We start from the raw sequence: 22,488 nt of genomic DNA on the forward strand, positions 1-22,488 counted from the left end.
ACAGACTAACAAGTGGTTGATGTATACTTCTGTCTCGCACTGTCCTTGAACTTTTCTCTAATGGTACTGGAATCTTGGTAGCAGCAAAAACTTAATTTTTAACATAAGGGTTATGACAAGAACCCCTGGCTTCATTTTTTAACACTTGCAGGGGCATGATGACACAATGAACAAAGTCACCAAACCACTGATAAAATTAAATATTCTCGCCTATGATCTTGCGAGAGCAATAGTGCTCATGTCCTATTTTAACCCAGTTGACAGGATTATTATTTTTTAAGTAGACTATATGATCATGAAACATGGGACAATGCTTAGAATCGACAAGTCTTTATTAAACATGAGTCATTTATGCTCAGCCTTCGAAATTCATACTAGACTGCAAGCCCAACACTACTAATTTGTGGTGAGGACAAGCAAAAATCCAACAATGGTAGTCACTGACCATGCTGACTAGTTGCATTTTTTAGGGCTGTAATTCTGATCCAGTTCGCAGTGCTTCAACATTGCTACAAATTGGAACTGAATAAAACTGACAGAAAATGTTAACACACTAAAACACTTTGTCTCATTCAAGCCAGACCAGCAATAAACACAGACGACCGCTGAAAAAAAAGTCTACACTACTCGTAACTGTGACTAGTCCCCTGGACTAGCCTCAAAAAAGGTCAATTGCTAAGGCTGCATGCTTGGTTCAAAGATACATGCGCAGGAACTATCACAGTAAGAACAAAGAATAGAATATATAATTCCTGCATTGGTAATGGTCAACAGAAATATTAGTCCATCTTCATTCATTTGGATAAACTTAGAAGAAAAATGTAACACTGAAAAATGTCAAGAGTATATAACTTTTTTTTCAGGGCAGGATTTTCTGCCAAGTCACAATGGTTCCAGTCCTTGTAGTTTGGCTGGTGCCACAACCATCAATAATGGGAGAAATAATGTTCTATGAAAAGTCCATTCTGTCTTTCTATACATATTGTTGAATTATTTCACTAAATTGTTGCTATGATGTAACCAGCACTATTTGCGTAGCCTAAACGTTTGCATTTCTCACTCATACGATATTATGAGATTTCATGAAAACATAATATTATCATGCAACTTATCATATTCACATAACAAGTGCTATGAATTGTTATAAAAGTATCCACCATGATAAATATGATCTAACAAATACAAAATACATGCCACAGAGCAACCTAGTGTTATCTCTCAAAATAATCCACAACAGAACAATCATAATTATCATATTGATGATGTTGACAAATGGGAACAAAATATGAAAAGTGAATTAATTACCTATGTCTGATAGCAATGTATACCACCACGACACTGGTTGTTGCTACACAATCTGTAACCAAGCTGTGACCTACTTTGCTCATTGATTCCTGCCAGTGCAAAACTGAAGTCAGCTGGTTCGCATTACGTCTGTGGTATGTACATATTGTGCACACACTGGTGTGGGTCCACTCCACAGAACAATACACTAAAGGGGGCGGACTTACTCATTCCATCACCACGTCAACAAACTAGGCCTACCAAATTCGTATATATATAAATAAGGTTCCATAAATAGAATGTCGACCTCAAAAGACCTTGAACCTGGGCAATGGTAACCCTTTCATTTCACATAATTTTCATCATTTAGCTACCATATGGCCTCTAAACAAACATAATAGTCATTATGGTAAAGAAGTGTAAATACGTATAATGCATAATAATGATAATGTAAACAAAACGGACCCATTTCTACTTCCTGATTTTTAGTATTTCGCTAAACAGGTTGTTTCCGTTCTGCCCAGTGTAATTTCCTGCGAGTGCACGGGGCACGAAAGAAAGCCTAGGCACAAGTGCTATGCAAATTAGTGTTTATTATTTACGCCATGGCGACACGTCAGTGTTTCTTCATACATTATTCACTCAATCGATTACAAAAGTCATGAAAATACAATTTGCAATATCATCTAAATAAAATCGCAAAATTCCATCACTTGCGCGCGCATGTGCGACGAAACCGCCCACGAGATATCAACACTTGTTGCATGCAACATATATAAATAAACATACGTATATAAACTTTCAGTTAAATCGCAGATGCACGGTCCATTTACAAGCCTTGGTGGACACGAGAAAATCGCCGCAGGCAGACGTGAAACATTTCCAAGACCTACATTCTGAGGTCACGTTCTGTCTCGTTGTTCGTGGGATTCATTAGCCCACAGTCGACTACGGAATTTGGAAGAAATCTACCCAGGTTCCTGTCCAAGCAAGGTTATTGATGGTGCGTGCAGGAGAATGACCTACCTGGAATGCATGAAGGGATGTTTCGTTACTGTTACTTGCGATGTTTAGGCAACACATTAAGGAAAATAGAAGCACGTCCACCAGGACACTGATCTACTTCCCGCCATCTTTGGATCGATGAAATTTTCAATGCACATGCGCACTAGTGCCTTCGCGGCGGGAAGAGTAAATGCGGTCGATCACGTGGAACAGGTGGTTGACAAAATAACAGAAGTTCCACACGTGGGAAATAATTGCAGAACTCGGGAAAACATTCAAATTACCAGTTGTTATCACTACATCTTCTGTTTTCAACACTTTTACAATACTAGATGAAAATGGGACGAAGAGCAATGCTAAAACACGTCTTCTTTAATTTCCACAATCTTATATTGCCCCCAAACAGTTGCAATGCATGCATATTTCGTGTCACGTACCAGATTATTTTTAGGTCCGTGGTCGTATATTCTTGAATATCCATATTATCATTATACAATTACTTCTGTACAATATGAATAACAATGCCAGCGCTGATATTTGTTTCTGACAACCCACTGTCCTGCTTAAATGGCTAGCTATTTCTTAATTAATGACTCGGAGCTCCAGATAAGCTTTTGGTGTTGTGGGTATTTTTTATTTCCCATGCATTTTAAAATCATTGGGTATCAGTAATTCTATCCGGGTATTCAAATTTCTGTTACCCACTAGTTTTTACACATGTGGGTATTTAAGTTAAATATTTAAAAACACTATTCATCTAGTCCCTGCAAACTGGTGTCGTGTGGGTTCGAGAGCTTTATAGGACTCAAAAATACCACGATACTTCCACAAGAAAGTGTGATGGCAAATGATCATGATGTAAGTGTCATCGTGGAGTTTGGCAAGGTTGACGGTTGCCCGTTTATAATTTCAAAATAAGTTGCTGATCTGCTAATCGAATACACTGGGTTACTTCACAATATTTTGATGATACGCACAAGTTTTATTTTTGTAGCGTATCTGTACGCTTGGATATTATTTTACTGCGTATTTCTGCATTTCTGATGCGTATTTCACGCAGATACGCAGCTTATCTGGAGCTCTGTGACTTATATTTTATGCAACACGGGCAGTTGATATCATATTTAGTACTAAATGTGTTTACGTATTTCGAAATGTAGTTTGATAATAGTATATGTCCACTTGATATTAATTTAAAACGACAAACATTACGATGAGACTTAATTTCACCAACACGTCATATACGAACTAGAAAATTTGAGGCTCTTAATATACCTTCTACCATTTCAGTAATATAGGGAGCAAGGGGTTTCATGGGGTTCGACTTACTCAGGCGTTTTTCACTCAACAAACCCCTTTGTAAATAACAATTAGAATATCACGCCAATTTCCTAAATGTGAACCCCTCAATTTCAACATATTGTCAAATGAACCCCCAATTTTACTAAAGTTAAAAATTCAAAATGTGCCCCCTACAAAGTCCTGTAACTGAAGAAAATATTTGAAGATGGGACCCACCATCTCTCCCCACACCCATCTCCGGGCCCGTCTCTCTGAATTTACACTCACTGCAGGTGTATAAAAAATGAAATACAAATCTAGTTTATTCCAAAATCCAATGGCCCATTTATTCATTTCCGTTACATTCTAAATGTCCTGGCTGCTGTTATGGATTTGATTGTGAGAACACTCTGGCGGCTACAAACGTCCTCTTTACAGAGTTGAATAGTTTCATACTAACCGTCACACTGGTAACCAGGCGCCCATACAATTACATGATTTATTGGCTTGTACTGCCGCCATATTTGTCACTGGTAGTTCCTACCCGTCAAATGCCAGGGGACATAACGCAAAGTGAGCGCACATGGCTTCCACTTAGACTTGAAGCAGTCCCTGATTACAAAATAAATTAACAAGACAACAAATACTAGGTGTTTGTCATTGCATGTTCAGAATGCATTAAAATGTTTTAGAAATATTGTTTCAAATTATGTGTTATTTATCTGTTTGATGTTAGGCATTAATTCCATATTTTGAAAGAAGATGGAGACAGCTTCAGGCTAGGCCAGGCAAGATTAACCTCTTCAGACAAGATGTATATTTCCGGGATCCATCGAGCTTTCCCGAAGAATCTGAACAGTATAACCTCGTTATAACATTCACTTCCACACCGTTTTACCGCTAAACTCTCCAGGCCCAAGCGATCTTATTGCCACGTTGATCGTAACACCGTACTCTAACCTAGACTTACGATAATCAAAGCGCTTAGATCGCTTTGTGCAAGTGGGCCTTGATCAAGACATGCGTATAAATGTCAATGTTTCGAAAGTAAATACGTGTGTTGTGTAAGGTTTTACGCCGATTGAGTTATATTCATGCCATAATATAAATATATAGCTTCCACACCCCACCCTGTGAATACAACGTGACAAGTATTTCGTGTCTAAAATCGAAAATAGGTATGTCATATAGGCTTATGATGAATTAGTGAGTGTGAGTGAGTATGGTTTTACGCCGCTTTTAGCAATATCACGGCGGGGGACACCAGAAATGGGCTTCACGCATTGTACCCATGTCGGGAATCGAACCCGGGTCTTCGATGTGACGAGCGAACGCTGTAACCACAAGGCTACCCGACCGCCCCTTATGATGAATTAAAATATATACGTATACTGGAAGGTGTACTATGTATCAGGTATCAAATATTAATTATGCACATACCCACCTCTGATTTGTGTTCAAATTGGAAGAATATAATTAGGGAGACGGACATGTATATGTATGTTACTTCTGACTGAACCTTTCATTATTTGTGATGATAAAATAGGTTTGTTCATAAAAAGTGATTTATGCGTTTAAGTAGTAGTTTGTTTGTTGTTTAACGCCGCACTCAGCAATATCCCAGCTATATGACGGCGTTCTGTAATTAATCGATTCTGGACCAGACAATCCAGTCATTGACATCATGAGCATCGATCCACGCAAATGGGATACAATGACACGCATCAAGTAACTCAGCGAGCCTGACCACCCGCCCGTTAGTCTCCTCTTATACGACACAGTCGCCTTTTACGACAAGCATGGGTTGCTGAAGACCTATTCTACCCCGGATCTTCACGGGTCTTTAGTAGTAGTAGTAGTAGTAGTAGTAGTAGTAGTAGTAGTAGTTTTGAGTGGCAGTTTTGACACATTAATATGATTGGCTAATAAAGAACTCCTTTTATGTCAGTTTTAAAAAGTCATTTCATTCATCTCACATTTGTATAACACCAAATCAACAATACTATTCAGTAGTATAAGATATAAGATAACTTAAACCGTCCAATATAAAAAGGCATTAAATTCAATTCAATTCAATTCAATAATAGTATTTAGATATAAGTTAATCCATTAAACAGACACACGGATCCAGGATTTAAAAATTTGGGGTTGACCACTTGGGTCATTTGTAACTTCAAGAGCGGAGATCCAACCCACAAGCCTACCCAAATAATCACAAACACTATATGTAAACACTTATTAATAATGTTACTTTACCAACTAAATCAACATGTTATCATGGTAGGACATCCCAATACAAAATGTCAACAGATGTAAAACAGAGAAGGGGGGGGGGGGGGGGGGGAACACCCCTCCGGATCCGCCTCTGTTCATTGACTTATTTAATTTTGAAAAAAAACAACATATACTGAACCGCAAAAGAAACGTCACCACGGATATATGAGAAACCGTATTTGTCCTACCACTGTAAACATACTTTGAGACATATTAAAAAGATGAAACTTGGCAAAGTGATCACCATGGTTGATGTTTTGCGGTTCAGTATACTTCTGCTTAAGAAGTAGTCTGAAGATGATGTAGATATTTTAGTAGATAATTTAAGGCTGAAGTTCCAAAAGACATCATTATATATCTATTAGATCCAGTGACTGATTTCCTCTACTGTTAACATTCGACGATGCACGACTTCAGACACGTAAATGGACTTAATAATATGTATACTTCACAGAGTAATTATTTTCTGATGCATGATGACAGCCTGCGCAAATAGTGCATAGAAAATTATACCCATATTATCGGCAAATTGTCAACACGCCCTTAAAGGTATGCACCAATTATTGTACAAATGACATCTCAAGGTTAGAATTAGTCCCCAGTATGGTCCCCAGTATGGTCCCCAGAATGGTCCCTAGAATGGTCCCCAGTGTGGTCCCCAGAATGGTCCCTAGAATGGTCCCCAGTATGGTCCCTAGAATGGTCCCTAGAATGGTCTCCAGTATGGTCCCCAGAATGGTCCCTAGAATGGTCCCCAGTATGGTCCCTAGAATGGTCCCCAGAATGGTCCCCAGAATGGTCCCTAGAATGGTCCCCAGTATCGTCCCTAGAATGGTCCCCAGAATGGTCCCCAGTATGGTCCCCAGTATGGTCCCTAGAATGGTCCCCAGTATGGTCCCTAGAATGGTCCCCAGTGTGGCCCCGAGAATGGTCCCTATAATGGTCCCCAGTATGGTTCCCATATGCTTGTTGAAAGAATAGTCGACATTAGAAGTTCTACACCCATGTGCTATAGCAGATATGATGAAAGGTCAGTAAGTATGTGACGCCGTTTTACTATTCACTCCTTATGTTATGATATCAATATTTCATTAAATGACATCACAAAATGAATTACTGATATAAAAAAATCGATTTTATGGCGGCATGAAATAATTATTGACAAAATATGTATTGCTATCAAAACCTCGATTTGTAGATATCAATAAATGGATTATGATATCAAAAATGCTTTTTGTGATATCTAAAAAATATCTTATGATACAGACAATCGAATTTGTGATATCTTAAATTCAGAGGTATTATTGATATCGCAAATTCGATTTTGTGATATCAATAATTCATTTTATGATATCTTATAATCAAATGTGTGATATCAATATTAAACTGAATTACTCTTTTCACATTAACTGATCCCTTGCCTGTTCAAATTAGGATTGTTAAGCATAATAAATGTTACACTGTCTATTATTAATAATTCACAAACAAGCGCAGTAAAATATATTCAAGTTTTATGCAAGGCAGGCAGACAGACAACACTATTGTCGACCAATATCCTCTTTACTGTGGTTTGTACCAATAAGTGAATTAAAAAGACAAGAAAGTTCAAAATAATCGTAGAACATCAAACAGGGATGCAAAATTATGATCAATGTTTCCGCATATAACATACGGAGCCCATATGGTCGTTTGTCTGTAACATAATCGAGTCTGGATCAGACAATCCAGTGATTGACATCATGAGCATCGATCCACGCAATGGGGATCGATGACATGCATCAACCAAGTCAGCGAGTCTGACCACCCGATCCCGTTAGTCGCCTTTTACGACAAGCATAGTCGCCTTTTACGGCAAGTATGGGTTGCTGAAGACCTATTCTATATATATTATATATATTGTCAATATCTAGTTAAATATAATACTGCGTTTATTCATGACTGAATCAATAAATGAAACCAAGTAGCTTTAACGATGACGTCACTTCAGTCTTAGGGGTTGCTAACTGGAGTATCGCACCCCAGGGGGTCAGTAGCTATGGGCAACTTTGGTCAACCGAACAAGGACGTAGCTCAGACATGCGCTAACATTGGTCAACCAATTTGTAATGTTAACTATTCTAAAAGTGTAAATGGATTTATTTTTTTCATTAATATATCATTGCAAGCTAAAGATTCCATTAGTTTGATGATATGATCGATTTTATTCATTACATATTTTCTGGTGATTTTATGCTACATTACCAAATATATTTACTATTGTACATGTTTATGATGATGATAATGATTATTGTTGTTTATTGTTGTTGTTTTTGTTGTTGTTATTATGAGATGTATTTCTGATGAGGATCCAGTAAGCAAGATGTGGATTTTTCCCAATCCAGATTGACGTGTCAATAAAATATGTTTAAATCAAAGATAATTTGGGTTATACGTGGGTCTACACGGGTTCGCAAGGGTCATCCAGCCTTTTGAAATCGGACGCGAGCACGTCTGGACGAGACTCGATTATTTACAGGTCGTCATACAGCTGGCATATTGGCGAGTGCGGCGTAAGACAACAAACTGTCAAATGACGTAGCAGCATCTCAATTACTCACGCTTTAGAAATGTACATTTTTTCTGTCCTTGGAGGTGCACATGACATTGTGCACATCACCTGTTCAAAATATTTGGCAGAGCTACATGCGTAGTGCACATGCAGATGCACATGTTCATGCACAGAAGTGAAAGAACAGCAAATAAATGTGTATTGTTTTTTTATCAGCTGTTGTGCTGACTACTACTGTATGTAACATACACGTGCTACAGACAACATAATGAATTACAGTAAACTACGGTTATAACGAACATGCTTATAACGCACTGACGGATATAACGAACTTACTTTTTAGTCCCGACTATTTGCTGTAGTTATGCTGTATATATGCTTATAACGAACTACGGTTATAACGAACTAAAAATAGCCGTCCCTTTTAGTTCGTTATAACCGTAGTTTACTGTACGTGAAATGGTATTAATCTCTCAGCGAAGGTTACTATGATTGTATAAACGAGTAAAAATTCACAGCAAGTTATTTTGGTTATGCTCGTCACGTGTAAAAGAGAAACCAAGCGCAGCATGTACAATATTTAATTAACTGTGGCTGCATGTTTGAAATATGTAATATTATACACAGCATCAGACCAGGCAACATTACAGAGACATAAACTGCATGTAGAATTTCATCCCCGTATCCAGTGTAGGATTATATCTCCATTCTATCATGATTAAACCGATGATGGTAATAGCGTTAATCATCGGTTGTGAGGGCCTATATTATATTCTTACCAGGCATCATGGGTTGGGCAGTTGAGTGCGGAACTACGGAGAAATACTCGTCCCATTAAATTACCCTCATGGACGAGGGACATTTTGTAAGACCAGTAATTGCACATGTCAACTTATTTCACATTAGAGACCATTCAGTCAAAGACTAGTAGGGCGGGCCCCGTTTGGTCCACTGGTTCTGTCAAATTTTAAAGTGATGGAATCATTGCAATAATGATGTGAACTGAATATTATCAGACATCTTCAAATTGTTGACAACTAGTCATTTTAGTTCTCATAATTATTGCAATTTGTTTACATTTGGCATGTTCAAGTACACAACGATGGCCAAAATGAGGGTTAAGGCTGATTATTCTACTTCAAGAGAAAATCTAACTATGATCGAGTAAATCCGTGACCCAGCATGATTTGACAGCATTTTTCACCATGTTTGTTCCGTCAAGTCCCGTTAATCCAACATCGCTGGTTGCATATGATTATGTCGGATTAACGAGTATGTCGGATAAACGAAATTATGTATTATCAACGTTCGTGATCGAAAATCGGACAACTACACGATAGATATAATGATTCAAACACGTAATAAAAAATATTAAATACATATTCATATATATGTATATCGCTTAACAAAATCAGCATTCCAAACTTATGTATGTTCAAATATTAAAATAATGTTTCCTGAAAACCTAAACAAGTTCTGGCGTTTCGACACATTTAACATATAGCAATACATTTAGTGTTGAAATTAATGAAGTCCAGTTCTCATTCATATGAACATATCTGATAACTTTCATAATAATTGTGACCCCGTGAAGATCCCGTAGAATATGTCTTCAGCAACCCATGCTTGCCGTACAAGGCGACTAACGGGATCGGATGGTCAGGCTCGCTGATGCATGCCATCGTATCGCAATTGCGTGGATCGATGCTCATGGTATCAATCACTTGGTCGTCTGGTCCAGACTCGATTATTTACAGACCGCTGTCATATAGCTGGAATTATGCTGGGTGTGGCGTTAAATAACAAATAAACATTATAATTGTGTTGAATTATGGTTAAGGTCCTACGAGAATTTAGAAACCACCACTTGTTGGGCATAAATGTCCCATGCGTTCTGCTCAGGGTTTTGGTGTAGCAAAATAAGTCTCCATTCCTAACAGTTCGAAGCTCAAATAATATTCTACATATCATGACCCATGTATCTTTAAGGCCAAAGGATATTAGACATGGAGGTATTCAACTATTCATATGATTTGTGTCAACTACGAATTCTTGTGCACAACTTGGCTTCTCGCGGCAATAATCAGTACCGTAAGTCCTTGAATAAACGCCCGGTGTTTAGTCATATTAGACCCGGCCTCTATTCAAAGCAGGCGTTTATTTTAATTATCAGAAGTGGATTTTCACATCATGTTGTTTTTTTCTCTCACTCGCACTCTCTCGGTTTCTCTCTGTACCTCAAACAGTTTCGGAATCACGATTTTCACTCTTGTCAGTGTGGTGCAAGTAACGTGTAGGCCGGCGTTTATTCACAGACTTACGGTATTTGGCCACACGATGCATACTTTACATTGCTACTTGTTGATCATTGTTCTGTGAACACTGTTGCAACCTTGACACCAAGACATGGCATAGAGGCAACGTTACATTTTGTGCTCGGTGCAGAATCACAGCGGAGAATATTCAAGACATCAGTTCGTTATTCTGCCGCATTTCTTTTATGTTAAGTGACATATAGAATTGATAAAGGTGGATACAAATAATATCTCAAATCATATTGAAATTTGGCTCGGAAATGCAACTGTTTTCGCTGCACTGAGGTCTACATAACAGAAATCATAAATCCTAGGTCTATATTGTGACACGTTGACGTATTTATTGCCAATAATGTGTATATATTATGAAGTATTCTGGTCTCATGTCTAATAAAATCAATCTGAAGCAGGTGTGAACAAATACGTCCTAAAATATTCTACGTACATACATAACCTCGGGGCCTGATGGTCATACACTTAGAAAGATTTAGTAGGCCTTCTGCTTTTTCTGCTTGATTGCACTCATCAAAACTATATCGGTCCGTTGGGGTCAAATTCTTGTACAGACATTTAATATACATTCGTCACCACTCGTGTGTTTCCGTAACCTACAACAAGCCTCTACATTCGGCTTGTCTCGGAATGGGACGAGTTGGTCACGAACGATTCAATATACAAATGCGGGAGATAAAAACATGTGTTGTTGCCTCAAACGAATTCATGAGTTCATGCACATGTAACAGTCACATTACTGATTCGACCATAAACTTGTAAAACCAGAACTGAACACTTACGTGAAGATATCAGATGATATGATAGAAAAAAACGTCAATTCAGTCAAACGTCAAATTTCGTAATGCCGTCACTTTGTAACGCATGATATGGCGTGACGTCACATTCGATGACGTTTCTGCGATGTGCACATTGTGACGTCATTCGCCTAACTTCATTCTTTCCGCCGTCATGGCATAATGCGGTACTTAGTTTCAAAAGTGAGTGAGTGAATGTGTGAGTGAATCAATCCGTCACAGTCACTACTATGCCAGCTACATATATATAAGAGACTTGCACAGACTTTGTGTGTGCCTTTTAACGCCACACTGGGCAATATTCCAGCTATATGACGGCGGTCAGTCAATAATTGAGTCAGACACTCCAGTGATCGATATTATGCGCATCGATCGGGATACGATGACATGCAATCAACCAAGTCACCTAGCCAGGGCCAGTGGCCACCCGATCCCGTTAGTAGCCCCTAACGACAAGCATGGGTTGCTAGGGGCCTATACCCTTACCCGTAATTCTGACAGGTTGGTTTGAATTCGAAAAAACGGTGAAATACGCGCCCCATAAATCAACCCCAGGGACGAGAGAAATAATGAAAGAACTACAAAAAAAGAGAAAGGTAACTGATATGTGGAGACGGGAAGATGGTGACGTCACATCTAAAACAAAGCTATGATGGCGAATGTGGGTCCAGTGTATTTCTCATTGCAGAATATAGATATTATACAATGTCTAATCGAGGATTCCAACGGCACTACCCAAACTTATTGCATTATTATTGTCGATTTATACGAGCATGGTGTACTGGGGACTCGGAATACCCTGTGATAATGTTGCAATGAGGACAAGGGGGTAGCCTAGTAGTTAAAGTTTTCTCTCGTCATATCAAATATCTGGGTTCGCATCTTTCGTGGATGGGCGTGAAGACTATTCTCCTTGACCACCGCTGGGTTTCAGATCGGGTTATCTTATTAGACATTGACTGATTTCATTCATGTCCTAGAGACAGTTTTCAAAGATTATAATGCTACATATGTCCTAATGGCATCTGTGCCCAGCCGAATCCCGGTTCGCCCTGATTATATTTCTAGGTTTGTCAGCCCAATGTTGGTGTTCGTGGGTTTCGCCAAAGTAAACGTCTAGTCCTGCATCATTTCGGGCTTTTTTCTCCCACATCAGTTGATATAACCTGAAATACTGTTCAACACAGTGTTTAACTAAATTCACTCACATAGCAACTTCACAACTCATTCCGTCCACATTCTCATTTAATTGTCTGCACACACATTGCAAAGTAATACTAATAAAGTGACACTGGGATCAGGAGCAGTACTTACCTGCCAGGCCAACCTACTCTAATACGTAGGTGTGGCCTTGTAAGCCATGCATACATACTAGACTGTTCTGTGCAACACTCCCACCTCAAAAATCCTGGTGTCAATATAAGCATTTGACAACCACCATGTTTTGCGTAATCTTATTACAGTTTGTTTCGTGTTTAACGCTGCACTCAGCAATAGTCCAGCTATATGACGGCAGTCTGTATAAATAATAGAGTCTGGACCCAGTGATTGAAATCATGAGCATCGTTCCACGCAATTGGGACACGATGACATGCATCAACCAAGTCAGCGAGCCTGACCACCCGATCCCTTTAGCCGCCTCTTACAACAAGCATGAGTGAGGTGGGTTTTAAGCTGCGTTTAGCAAAGTTCAAGCCATTTCACAGAGGAGACACAAAGAATTGGCTTCATGCATTGTACCCAGATGGGGAGTCGAACCCAGAAATCTGTCTGACAACAGAACGTCACTAGGCTACCTGACCAGCCCTTATATGGATGTGCATACATGCGAACCTTTTCTTCCCTTGATCACATTGGCCTCCTGTGAGATTTATTCCCTGATGCCTACTGATGTGGTATATTGCCATGGAAACACACAGACCCCCTGCACAGAAGCCATCTGGGCGAGACACCTGTTAAAAGCAAGATGTCACCTGATTTGAGATACAGCGTTGGGATTCAAGAACCTGTTTGCTTGCCACAAATCAATGTATGTATACCATCATCCATTTCATTTGGAGTGAGTGAGTTAATATTTAACCTCACATCGGCAAAATTCAACCATATCATGACGAAAAGTTATGTACTAGTAATACATATATTTAGACTAAAAACCTGTCATCCATGAACAGTACAATAACTAGAAAATCACAGATTCGAATTAAAACTAGTTGAGAACATTTAAAAGCAGGTTATTTCACTTGGAACCCTGAATAATCGACAGCCTGATTCTTGGTCAGAACAGGTCCCCAGTATTTGATGAGCTTGATTTTACCAGCTGTTAGCAATATTCAAGTAATATCAAGGTGGGGGACACCAGAAATTGGCTTCACACATTGTACCCATGTTGGGAATAAAATCTGGGCCATTAGTCGAGATATGGTTATTTACAAGTTCCTTGGACACAGCTTGAATATTGCAGACTGTTGCCCTAAACAACATTTACTCAACCAAGTCTCAGAAGTTATATGTTTGTTCATATTATTAAATTTGATTTGCAGCCTTTTATTTTGAGTGAGTGAGTATTGTTTTATGCCACTGTTAGCAATATTCCATTAATATCAAGGCCAGGGACTCAAGAAATGGGTTTCACACATTGTACCCATGTGGGGAATCAAACCTGGTCTTCAGTGTGACCAGCGATGCTTTAACCACTGGACTACCCCACCAGCCTTTAAGTCAATGATGTAAAGGCTCTCTATAATTCTTCATCAAAGGAATTCCATGCCAGATACATATAGTTATCATTGCAATGGAATCATGTTTGCACACAGTCTCTTCAGTTACTGTTCTGTTTCCGAGCCAAGTCTCAAATTCATCTCTCGAAGATTCATGGTCGTCAGCAACCCATGCTTGTCGTGAAAGGCGACTATCGGGGTCAGGTGGTCAGGCTGACTGACTTGGTTGATGCATGTCATCGTAACCCAATTGCGTGGATTGATGCTTATGATGTCAATCACAGGATTGTCTGGGCCTGACTCGATTATTTACAGACCACCGTTTTATACCTGGAATATTATGAGTGCGGCTTTAAACAAGAAAGAGCAAACAAACATAACTTTCAAATTCAAGGAATGCATACCTGTCAACTCTCACGCATCTCGCGTGAGTCTCACGCATTTATCATTTATCCTCACACGCAAGGTTGGGAAATTCTCACGCATTCATATAAAATGTAGATAAAAATATAATTTTTCAGAATACATGCTCTCTTAGGTAATTAAAATGGTCTTAAAATCTAACAGTCCCCCCCAACACACACACACCACCACCACCAGGCGGGGCATTCTATTTGATTAACTTCCTATGGTTGCTAAGCAACCTAACAAAATATTTGCTGCCAACATGACCAAAGGTACACTTCTCCAGCCCACACCACCCAACATCCACAATGATAAGTTTCACCCCATGATACACACTCTAGGTAAGAATATGCGTCCCTATCAACCTATGCTTGTGGTAAAGAGGCGACTAAATCGATCAGACTCGGTGACTCTTTTGATAACATGTCATCATATGCCAGTTAGGATCAATGCTCATGACATCAATCACTGGATTTTCTGGTCCAGACTTGATTATTTACAGACTGCCATCAAATAACTGGAATACTGCCAAGTGTTTGGGGAATACACAACAAACAAAAATAAACAAACACACCCTAATCAGGTCTCACGCGACAACAGGGAGGTGTTCTGCCCATATAACCCCACTGAACATCATGGTAAATCAGGCATGTCTTAGTTTCTACCACTTGCATATCAGTAATGCAAAAATACATGTGCAAAAATTCCAAGATGATTCTTAAGCCAAAGTGTTAGAGAGAATCCCCCACGGCATAGACTATGAATGTGAAAAAATGTGAAAACTTTCCATCTCATATCTTTAACATTCATTTGGCATGGTTAAAACAAAGAATATATATACTTATATATATATAAAGACATTCACAAAATTATCACAGAACACAGATTATGTGCTATATTACAGTAGTGAATCTCACTTATTTTTTTCTCATATATATAAGTTCAGCAATGTTACTAGTTGCATGTTCTTTGCCCAAATTCCAATGAAGTTGGGGCCTATTTTTACATTACTTCATTTACAGACACTTTTCTCAATGTGAGTGAGTGAGTGAGGTTTTACGACGCTTTTAGCAATATTCCAGCAATATCACAGCGGGGGACAACAGAAATGGGTTTCACACATTGTACCCATGTCGGAAATCGAACCCGGGTCGTCGGCGTGATGAGCGAACGCTTTAACCACTAGGCTACCCGACCGCCCCTTTCTCAATGTGAAGCCAAGGTCGTCAAAATGAAAAAAGAAATACATTTTCAAGATGTTTTCAGCATCAAAAAATGGAATGATAATCCTCCTTACACTGACCATGGTTTGGAATAGTTTTTCATCAGTAAGTTTGGTTTAACCCCCCTCTTAGCAATATTCCAGCAATATCACGGCAGGAGGACACCAGAAATGGGCTTCACACATTGTACCCATGTCGGGAATCGAACCCGGGTCTTCGGCGTGGCGAGCGAATGCTTTAACCACTAGGCTACCAGACCGCCCCCAACCTCATAAAGAAAGATGTTTGCAATAGCATTCATAAATGTTTCTACCCTAGAACAGGCTCAGCTAGTCAGCTACACCATGGCAGATATGAATGTGACCTCACAGACATAGCTCAGCATACAACTCCCAAGCAATGTATGAACATGTTAAGATATAAATTACCTGATGCTGGTTGTCATAACCTAGTAACTACCAGCTGGTGTAGGTGTGGGATTTGCTATTGCACAAGAGATGAGAAGCCTCCACCTACTGTGACCTAGCAAGACACTACCGTTGTACCAGTTCCAGCAGGCTCCCAGATGATGTGACAGTATCTTATTCATATCATGTACCATATCAATGTGCTGATCTGTGATCTGCCTTACTGATTAGCTCATATTCCTCCAATTATTTACCAAGTGTATGCACATGGCGGATGTGGGTCAATGGGACTCATATTGCTTGAATATTCATGGCAATTCCATCCTTTAGATGTCTGGAGCCATTACGTTTGGTTAACACAACACTGAACATTATTCCTGCTAAATAACAGTGGTATAGAAATACTGGAGTCTGGACCAGACAAACTAGTCACTGATAAAGTGATCACATGCTGTCAGGATACGATGGCACACAATCAACCAAGTCACCATTCTTGAACATCCAATCCATTGAGTCACAGAACTCACAACAAAGAGAGAGAGAGAGAGAGTTGGGTTTAACGCCGCTTTTAACAGTATTCCAGTTATATCGCGGCGTGTCAGCTTAATGTGGGAAGAAAGCCCAAAGTGATGCAGGTCTCAGACATTTACCACTTCAGTGAAACCTACGAGCATGGGTATGGTGCTGACAAACCTAGAAACATAATTTGGGCGAACCGGGATTCGAACCCACAATCATAGGTTTCTGGCGTGCCCAAGGGACGCAACTCTGCACAGCGAATCGACAACTGGGCCACCCGTGCCACCCGTGCCCCCCTCACAACAAAGACCAGCACAGGCTACTCGGGACCAATTCCAACCAGGAACCCCCACGGGGAGCTATTACAAGAGTGTCAAAACACCTCATCTATTAGGCAACACTTTGGGTGACAAAGTAGACACAATTTATGGATAACAACTTCTTTACCGGTGATTACCGTAAAGGCAATGTTTCAGTATAGATCCTCATACTGTTGGGTGGGTGAGTGAGTATGGTTTTACTCTGCTTTTAGCAATATTCCAGCAATATCATGGCGGGGGACACCAGAAATGAGCTTCACACATTGTACCCATGTTGGGATTTGTACCTGGGTCTTCAGCATGACGAGCGAACGCTTTAACCACTAGGCTACCCGACCGCCCACCTCATACTGGTGTCAAGCAAGACAACGACATAAGGATCCATACTGAAATGTTGCCTTTACAGCAATTAAAGAAGTTATCCATAAATGGTGTCCACTTTGTCATCTGTCAACTTCTAAGTAATGCCTATCAAACAACACTTTGGGTGTGTGGGTGTGGCATCTTAAGATTTTTGCTGACTCTACTGAAAATATATTTGTGTAGCTCAAGTTTTTCTTATTTCATTTGGCATGACGTTGTTTGTGTTGATAGATTTAGCAAGAAAAGATATATGCTATTACTGTGCAAAACCTAAGTATCTGCGAGTATAAACATGTTTATAATTATTGACTTCTGAGCTTATTTTCTCTTCATAAGAGTTTGACAGTGGTCAGAGAACAGATACAATGCACTTAATCATTTTCTGAATTAAAAAGATAATGGACACTGTATTCTTATAGGATTTTTGTAGTTATGTATATTTTCTTATCCATCAAAGAGAGAGCTGTCTTGCAAAGAAAAATAAATATTAAGTTGTTCATTTATCTTATGACTGAGCTTTTGAGTTTCAGTCAGTAGAATCCATAAACCGAAGAGAGAAGAAATGTGACTTATCTGTTAAACTACCGTATATGACCGCATATAAGCCGAATTTTGAGGACACGAAAAAAGATTCTGTAGAAAGGGGTCGGCTTATCCACGGGATACACTTTCATGATAGTATTTTTCAGATCGTGATCTGTCAGAAACATCGCCTGAATGACGGCCCGATAGATTACAACTTCCCGAAAGTTTGGAAGTTGCCATGACTAAAGCCATTATTGTTATAAATTATCAATAAAGTTATTATTATACACCAATGTTGTCATTATTTAAAAAATTTATGCATGTTACTACTTCCTATAATAATAACATAAATATAATATAATAACTTATTGTCTTTGATAACATTACACCAGACAACAACAAACTGATTACTTGTTCATAACTGACACCTAATCTTGTCATCTGGGAATTGGTATGTCTATGTAATATGATAATATGAACCTCCTTAGGGTGAAAACCCTCCATACTTATATATAAGTAGAAAAGCTGCATACTGTATAAAAAGAAAGTTTGATTTATGAAGATAAAATAATGAGAAATTTGTCGCCAAGAAACAAAAACACCATTAATTTATTACAGCAATATAATACCACCAACCATTGAGGAATGACGCCAGTGTTACTGAATAATGTGAAGTCAAAAGGTTATGGTGATAAAGTATTTTAATTCATATTTTACATGTAGTATTTAAGCATGTTAAGTAAGAAAATAATATAAGCAACACCAACAAAAAATAGCATGGTGGATGTGCAAAGCTATCAGATGTCTTTCTGAAAACAGAACACATTAATTACAATAAATAAATTATTTTATGACTTTTACACTACCAAAACCAATGACCTTTTCAAGATGGAACTACAGAGTTAGAACTTAACCTGAACGTTTGACTAGCCCGGGTAAATTTTAAAATTGCCCTTGTATTGTTAAGACAATAGGGAAAATGGGAAATTTTACTAGTCAACAGGAATTTGTACTAGCCCCAGGCGAGCAGGCTAGTGTTAAGTTCAAACCCTGAATTATATTACATATAGTTGTTCGTCATGCAGCAGATTATGTTGCATAAACATAGCCTGGTCATCACAGCGTATAAAGAAGGTAATGACTCTTATGTTATCTCCAACCCGCCATTATGGTATTACAACTGCTTCCTCTCAGCCCTGCAAAATGAGAGAACAGAGGCTCCAAAGTTCTGCACCATTTTCAACGTCTGTATCATGGCAACCTGTTGCTATGACGATGTTCACCAGTCATCATCACTGCTGTCATTATCCCCACCACGTATGGTCTTCTTCGCCTTGCTTTGATGCAGGATGTTCTTCTTGCTGCTGCCATCCAGAGTTGGTGGGTTCATCAGGTCGCCCTTGTAGTTGATGATGTCGGCACACCCCAGCCTCCATTCCAACATCTCAGTTGGGAATTCGTCTGTATTACCCAGATCCCCAAAGCCTACAATGTAGTCCACGGTCTTGCCATCCTTGGCAATACACAAAGTGGGCATAACCTTTATGCGAAGACGCTCCACCAAGAAATGACATTTTTCAGCGTTTATTTTGATGAATTTGGTTTCTAAGTGCTTCTTAGCTATGATATCGAAATGTTTGTCCACGATCTTGCAGCGAAAAGTGCTTTCCCTGTAAAAATGGCATACAACTTTCTTGCTTTTTTTGCACTCTTCAAAGAATTCCTTCTCATTTGCAACTTCGGAATAATCACCATGACCCTGTGCCAGCCATTCCTGTTTCTGCTGAGATGCTTTTTTCATGGCTTCCATTCTTCGTCTCTTCAAAGCCTCGAAATCGTCATCGTCCATCTTTTCCAATTTTTCTATCTCAGCATCCACCTGGCCTTCAACGACCTTGGCTGCTTGAAGCAGCTGATTCTCAAGCATGTTAGCCATGGTCACAGCTGTAATGAGAATAAAGCAATGGTCAAGATTCAGTTTGATAGTAAATGGGTAACTACACAATAGGACACAAAGACATAGCATATCCATTTGGAAGCATACTAATCTAATGTATAATTTTTTTTATAAAACTTACATCATTTGGTGACATGTTATCAACAAAAATAACATAATTTACTAGTTCTTGGCTAATAAACATAAATGTTTTCCCAAATTATTTTCATCTATTTTCTTATTTCAAGTGCAACCCTACTTCTCCATAAGCAGTATTAGTGCCATAACTGATACTGTCATTCCCATTCTAAAATTATTTTCAAAGATGGAAAGAGCAGAATTGGAATACAAATCCATCAACAGCAGTCAGCCATCTTTGAAAAACACACTGTTTTAGCCCTTGTGTTGTGGCCTTTATCCAACTTAATGAGCTTATTATATAATTTGGGTGTCTTTATGAGGAACTATTCAACTCTGTTTGTTTTTTGTTTTGTTTGTTTGTTGACTAACGCCACACTTCACCAATATTCCAGCTATATGATGGCATTCTGTAAATAATCGAGTCTGGACCAGACAATCCGGTGTTTGACATCATGAGCATCGATCTACGGAATTGGGATACAATGGCATGCAATCAACTAAGTCAGCAAGTCTGACCACCCAATCCCGTTAGTCACCTCTTACGACATCCATAGTCGCTTCTTAAGGCATACATGGGTTGCTGAAGACCTATTTACCCCGGATCTCTTATTCAACTGTGTCTTCTGACATTTAGGGGAAATGTACAGAACTCTAGAAGGTTCTATGTTGCATGGTTGGCATTATTGAGGCACTCAGGCAGGCCTCAAGGTTGCACTCGAGTCTAGAATGAACATTATAATAAAACACCTTGGTTACAGTTTCCTGTTAACAAAACCAGTTCTGAGACAGGTATGTGGTTGATAGTGTGAACAACAGTGAATGCAATCATGTCAAGATTTCACACAATCAACAACTGCTTTTCTTGAATGACAAATAATACAACCATTACCACAGCAATCGCGATAATGGCACATAATTAGGCCTATATCACAACAACACAAAATACATTTCCATGGCTCTATATATGTGCCAAATAATCAGTTGATGGTAACACTAAATTTGAGTAGTGAGTAATTCGCTGTTCAGTCAGACCGATAAATTTACCTCTTTTCGATTAACGTCTAAAAGTCTGAGAAAAACAGGACTATCTATACACTCGTAAGAAATGTTTTTCAGGTTCCCTTGCTTTACCTGATAACTCACACTGTTTCGACGATTAATTACAACTTGAACTTTTCACTTTAGAATCTCAATACAAAACTGTCGTCACTCCAGACTTCCGGTATGTAGTGCAGCCGTAAAAGGGATGTAAAAAGACCTGTGATTGGCTTAAGCGTTTCCTGGGACCAATGAAATCTCACATTACAGCAAACGCATATATTCGAGCACATGTTGTACCTTGTCAGTTGCTATGATGGCCAAATAATAACACAGTTACAAATGGACATTGTGATCGCCTGTAATCCGATTAGTTTAATTGAAATAGAAAATAATTCGAACCTAATTGTGCAATTAATGTGTTTTTTTAAAAGCTTACCAAATAAACAGACCTTGAAATTAATACATAATTACGAAATAAATTCAATAGGGTATTCATTCTTGTTTTTATCAATGTATTTTAACGGTTGTGAGTTTGAGTTACAACTAAAAAAAACATAGATTCTATAAATTTATAGACAAAGAATGAAATTAAATGCGACAAAGCGATACGTTTCCCTTTCAGGAAGCCTATAAATTGTATACATACACTGTAATTTAAAAAAAAACAACATCTAGTATATCTATTGTAGTAATAACTGGATTGTCTGGTCGAGACTCCATTATTTACAGACCGTCGTCATATAGCTGGAATATTGCTGAGTGCGGCGTTAAACAACAAACAATACAATACAAATAATACACTCTTATAGAAGTATACAGCATATTTATGGGACAATATAACTCCTTGTATACTGAAGACGTTCAACAGCTAACGGCTAAAATCTTGTCATTCATGCGTAATAATTCAACACACATGATGTAATGTATTCAAAACATTACTACACTATTTACGTATGTTACAATGATAAAGGACACTAAGTTCATCGGAAAAAAAGAATGTATTTATAAAAATACTGTGGTCTGATAAAGTAGAATACGTCATGTAATTAGATATGTGCACGAGCTGATATCATCTAACACACACTGCCTGCAGTGTGACGAATGTAACATTATTGGATCCTGACACGTTGTCGTTTCCTTATGTACCATCGTCTACAATCTAATTAAAATCATATCTAAGTGAGTGAGTGAGAATGGCTTTACGCCGCTTTTAGCAATATTCCAGCAATATCACGGCGGGGGACACCAGAAATGGGCTTCACACATTGTACCCATGTCGGGAATCGAACCCGGGTCTTCGGCGTGACGAGCGAACGCTTTAACCACTAGGCTACCCGACCGCCCTAAAATCATATCTAAGTTCTCGCTGCCGCTT

At 38.8% G+C, this 22,488-nt stretch overlaps 2 protein-coding genes across 5 annotated transcripts in view; both read right to left on the reverse strand.

Annotated features, from left to right (window-relative positions):
• LOC124149614 (B-box type zinc finger protein ncl-1-like) overlaps positions 1–11,639 on the reverse strand; it is a 32,084-nt gene extending 20,445 nt beyond the window's left edge. The window contains exon 1 of one of the 2 annotated variants that reach the window (XM_046521318.2): positions 11,502–11,639. The gene's annotated coding sequence lies outside the window, so the exon portion shown is untranslated. Of the gene's footprint in view, positions 1–2,310; positions 2,463–11,501 lie in introns of those variants that run through there. The other variant, XM_046521316.2, reaches the window with a different exon arrangement.
• A 7,039-nt stretch (positions 11,640–18,678) lies between these two features.
• Positions 18,679–21,335, reverse strand: LOC124149616 (thioredoxin domain-containing protein 9-like). 3 transcript variants are annotated; one of them, XM_046521321.2, is made up of 2 exons: positions 21,216–21,335; positions 18,679–19,939 (listed from the first exon to the last, which is right to left on the reverse strand). In XM_046521321.2, exon 2 carries the CDS (start codon positions 19,929–19,931, stop codon positions 19,275–19,277), a length of 657 nt encoding a protein of 218 aa, XP_046377277.2. In that variant the 5' UTR covers positions 19,932–19,939; positions 21,216–21,335; the 3' UTR covers positions 18,679–19,274. The 3 variants fall into 3 exon arrangements, with proteins under 3 accessions (XP_046377277.2, XP_046377276.2, XP_046377279.2); XM_046521320.2 differs by having other exon boundaries at positions 21,204–21,334; XM_046521323.2 differs by having other exon boundaries at positions 21,117–21,300.
• Positions 21,336–22,488: the final 1,153 nt, after the last annotated feature.

This window comes from Haliotis rufescens, unplaced genomic scaffold (assembly GCF_023055435.1).
Source record: "Haliotis rufescens isolate VD_foot unplaced genomic scaffold, xgHalRufe1.0.p SCAF_7, whole genome shotgun sequence".
Taxonomy (NCBI): Eukaryota; Metazoa; Mollusca; class Gastropoda; order Lepetellida; family Haliotidae; genus Haliotis; species Haliotis rufescens.

Bases quoted from the DNA above. Each gene is read 5' to 3' on its own strand.
- LOC124149616 (XM_046521321.2), bottom strand. From the start codon at position 19,931: ATGGCTAACATGCTTGAGAATCAGCTGCTTCAAGCAGCCAAGGTCGTT.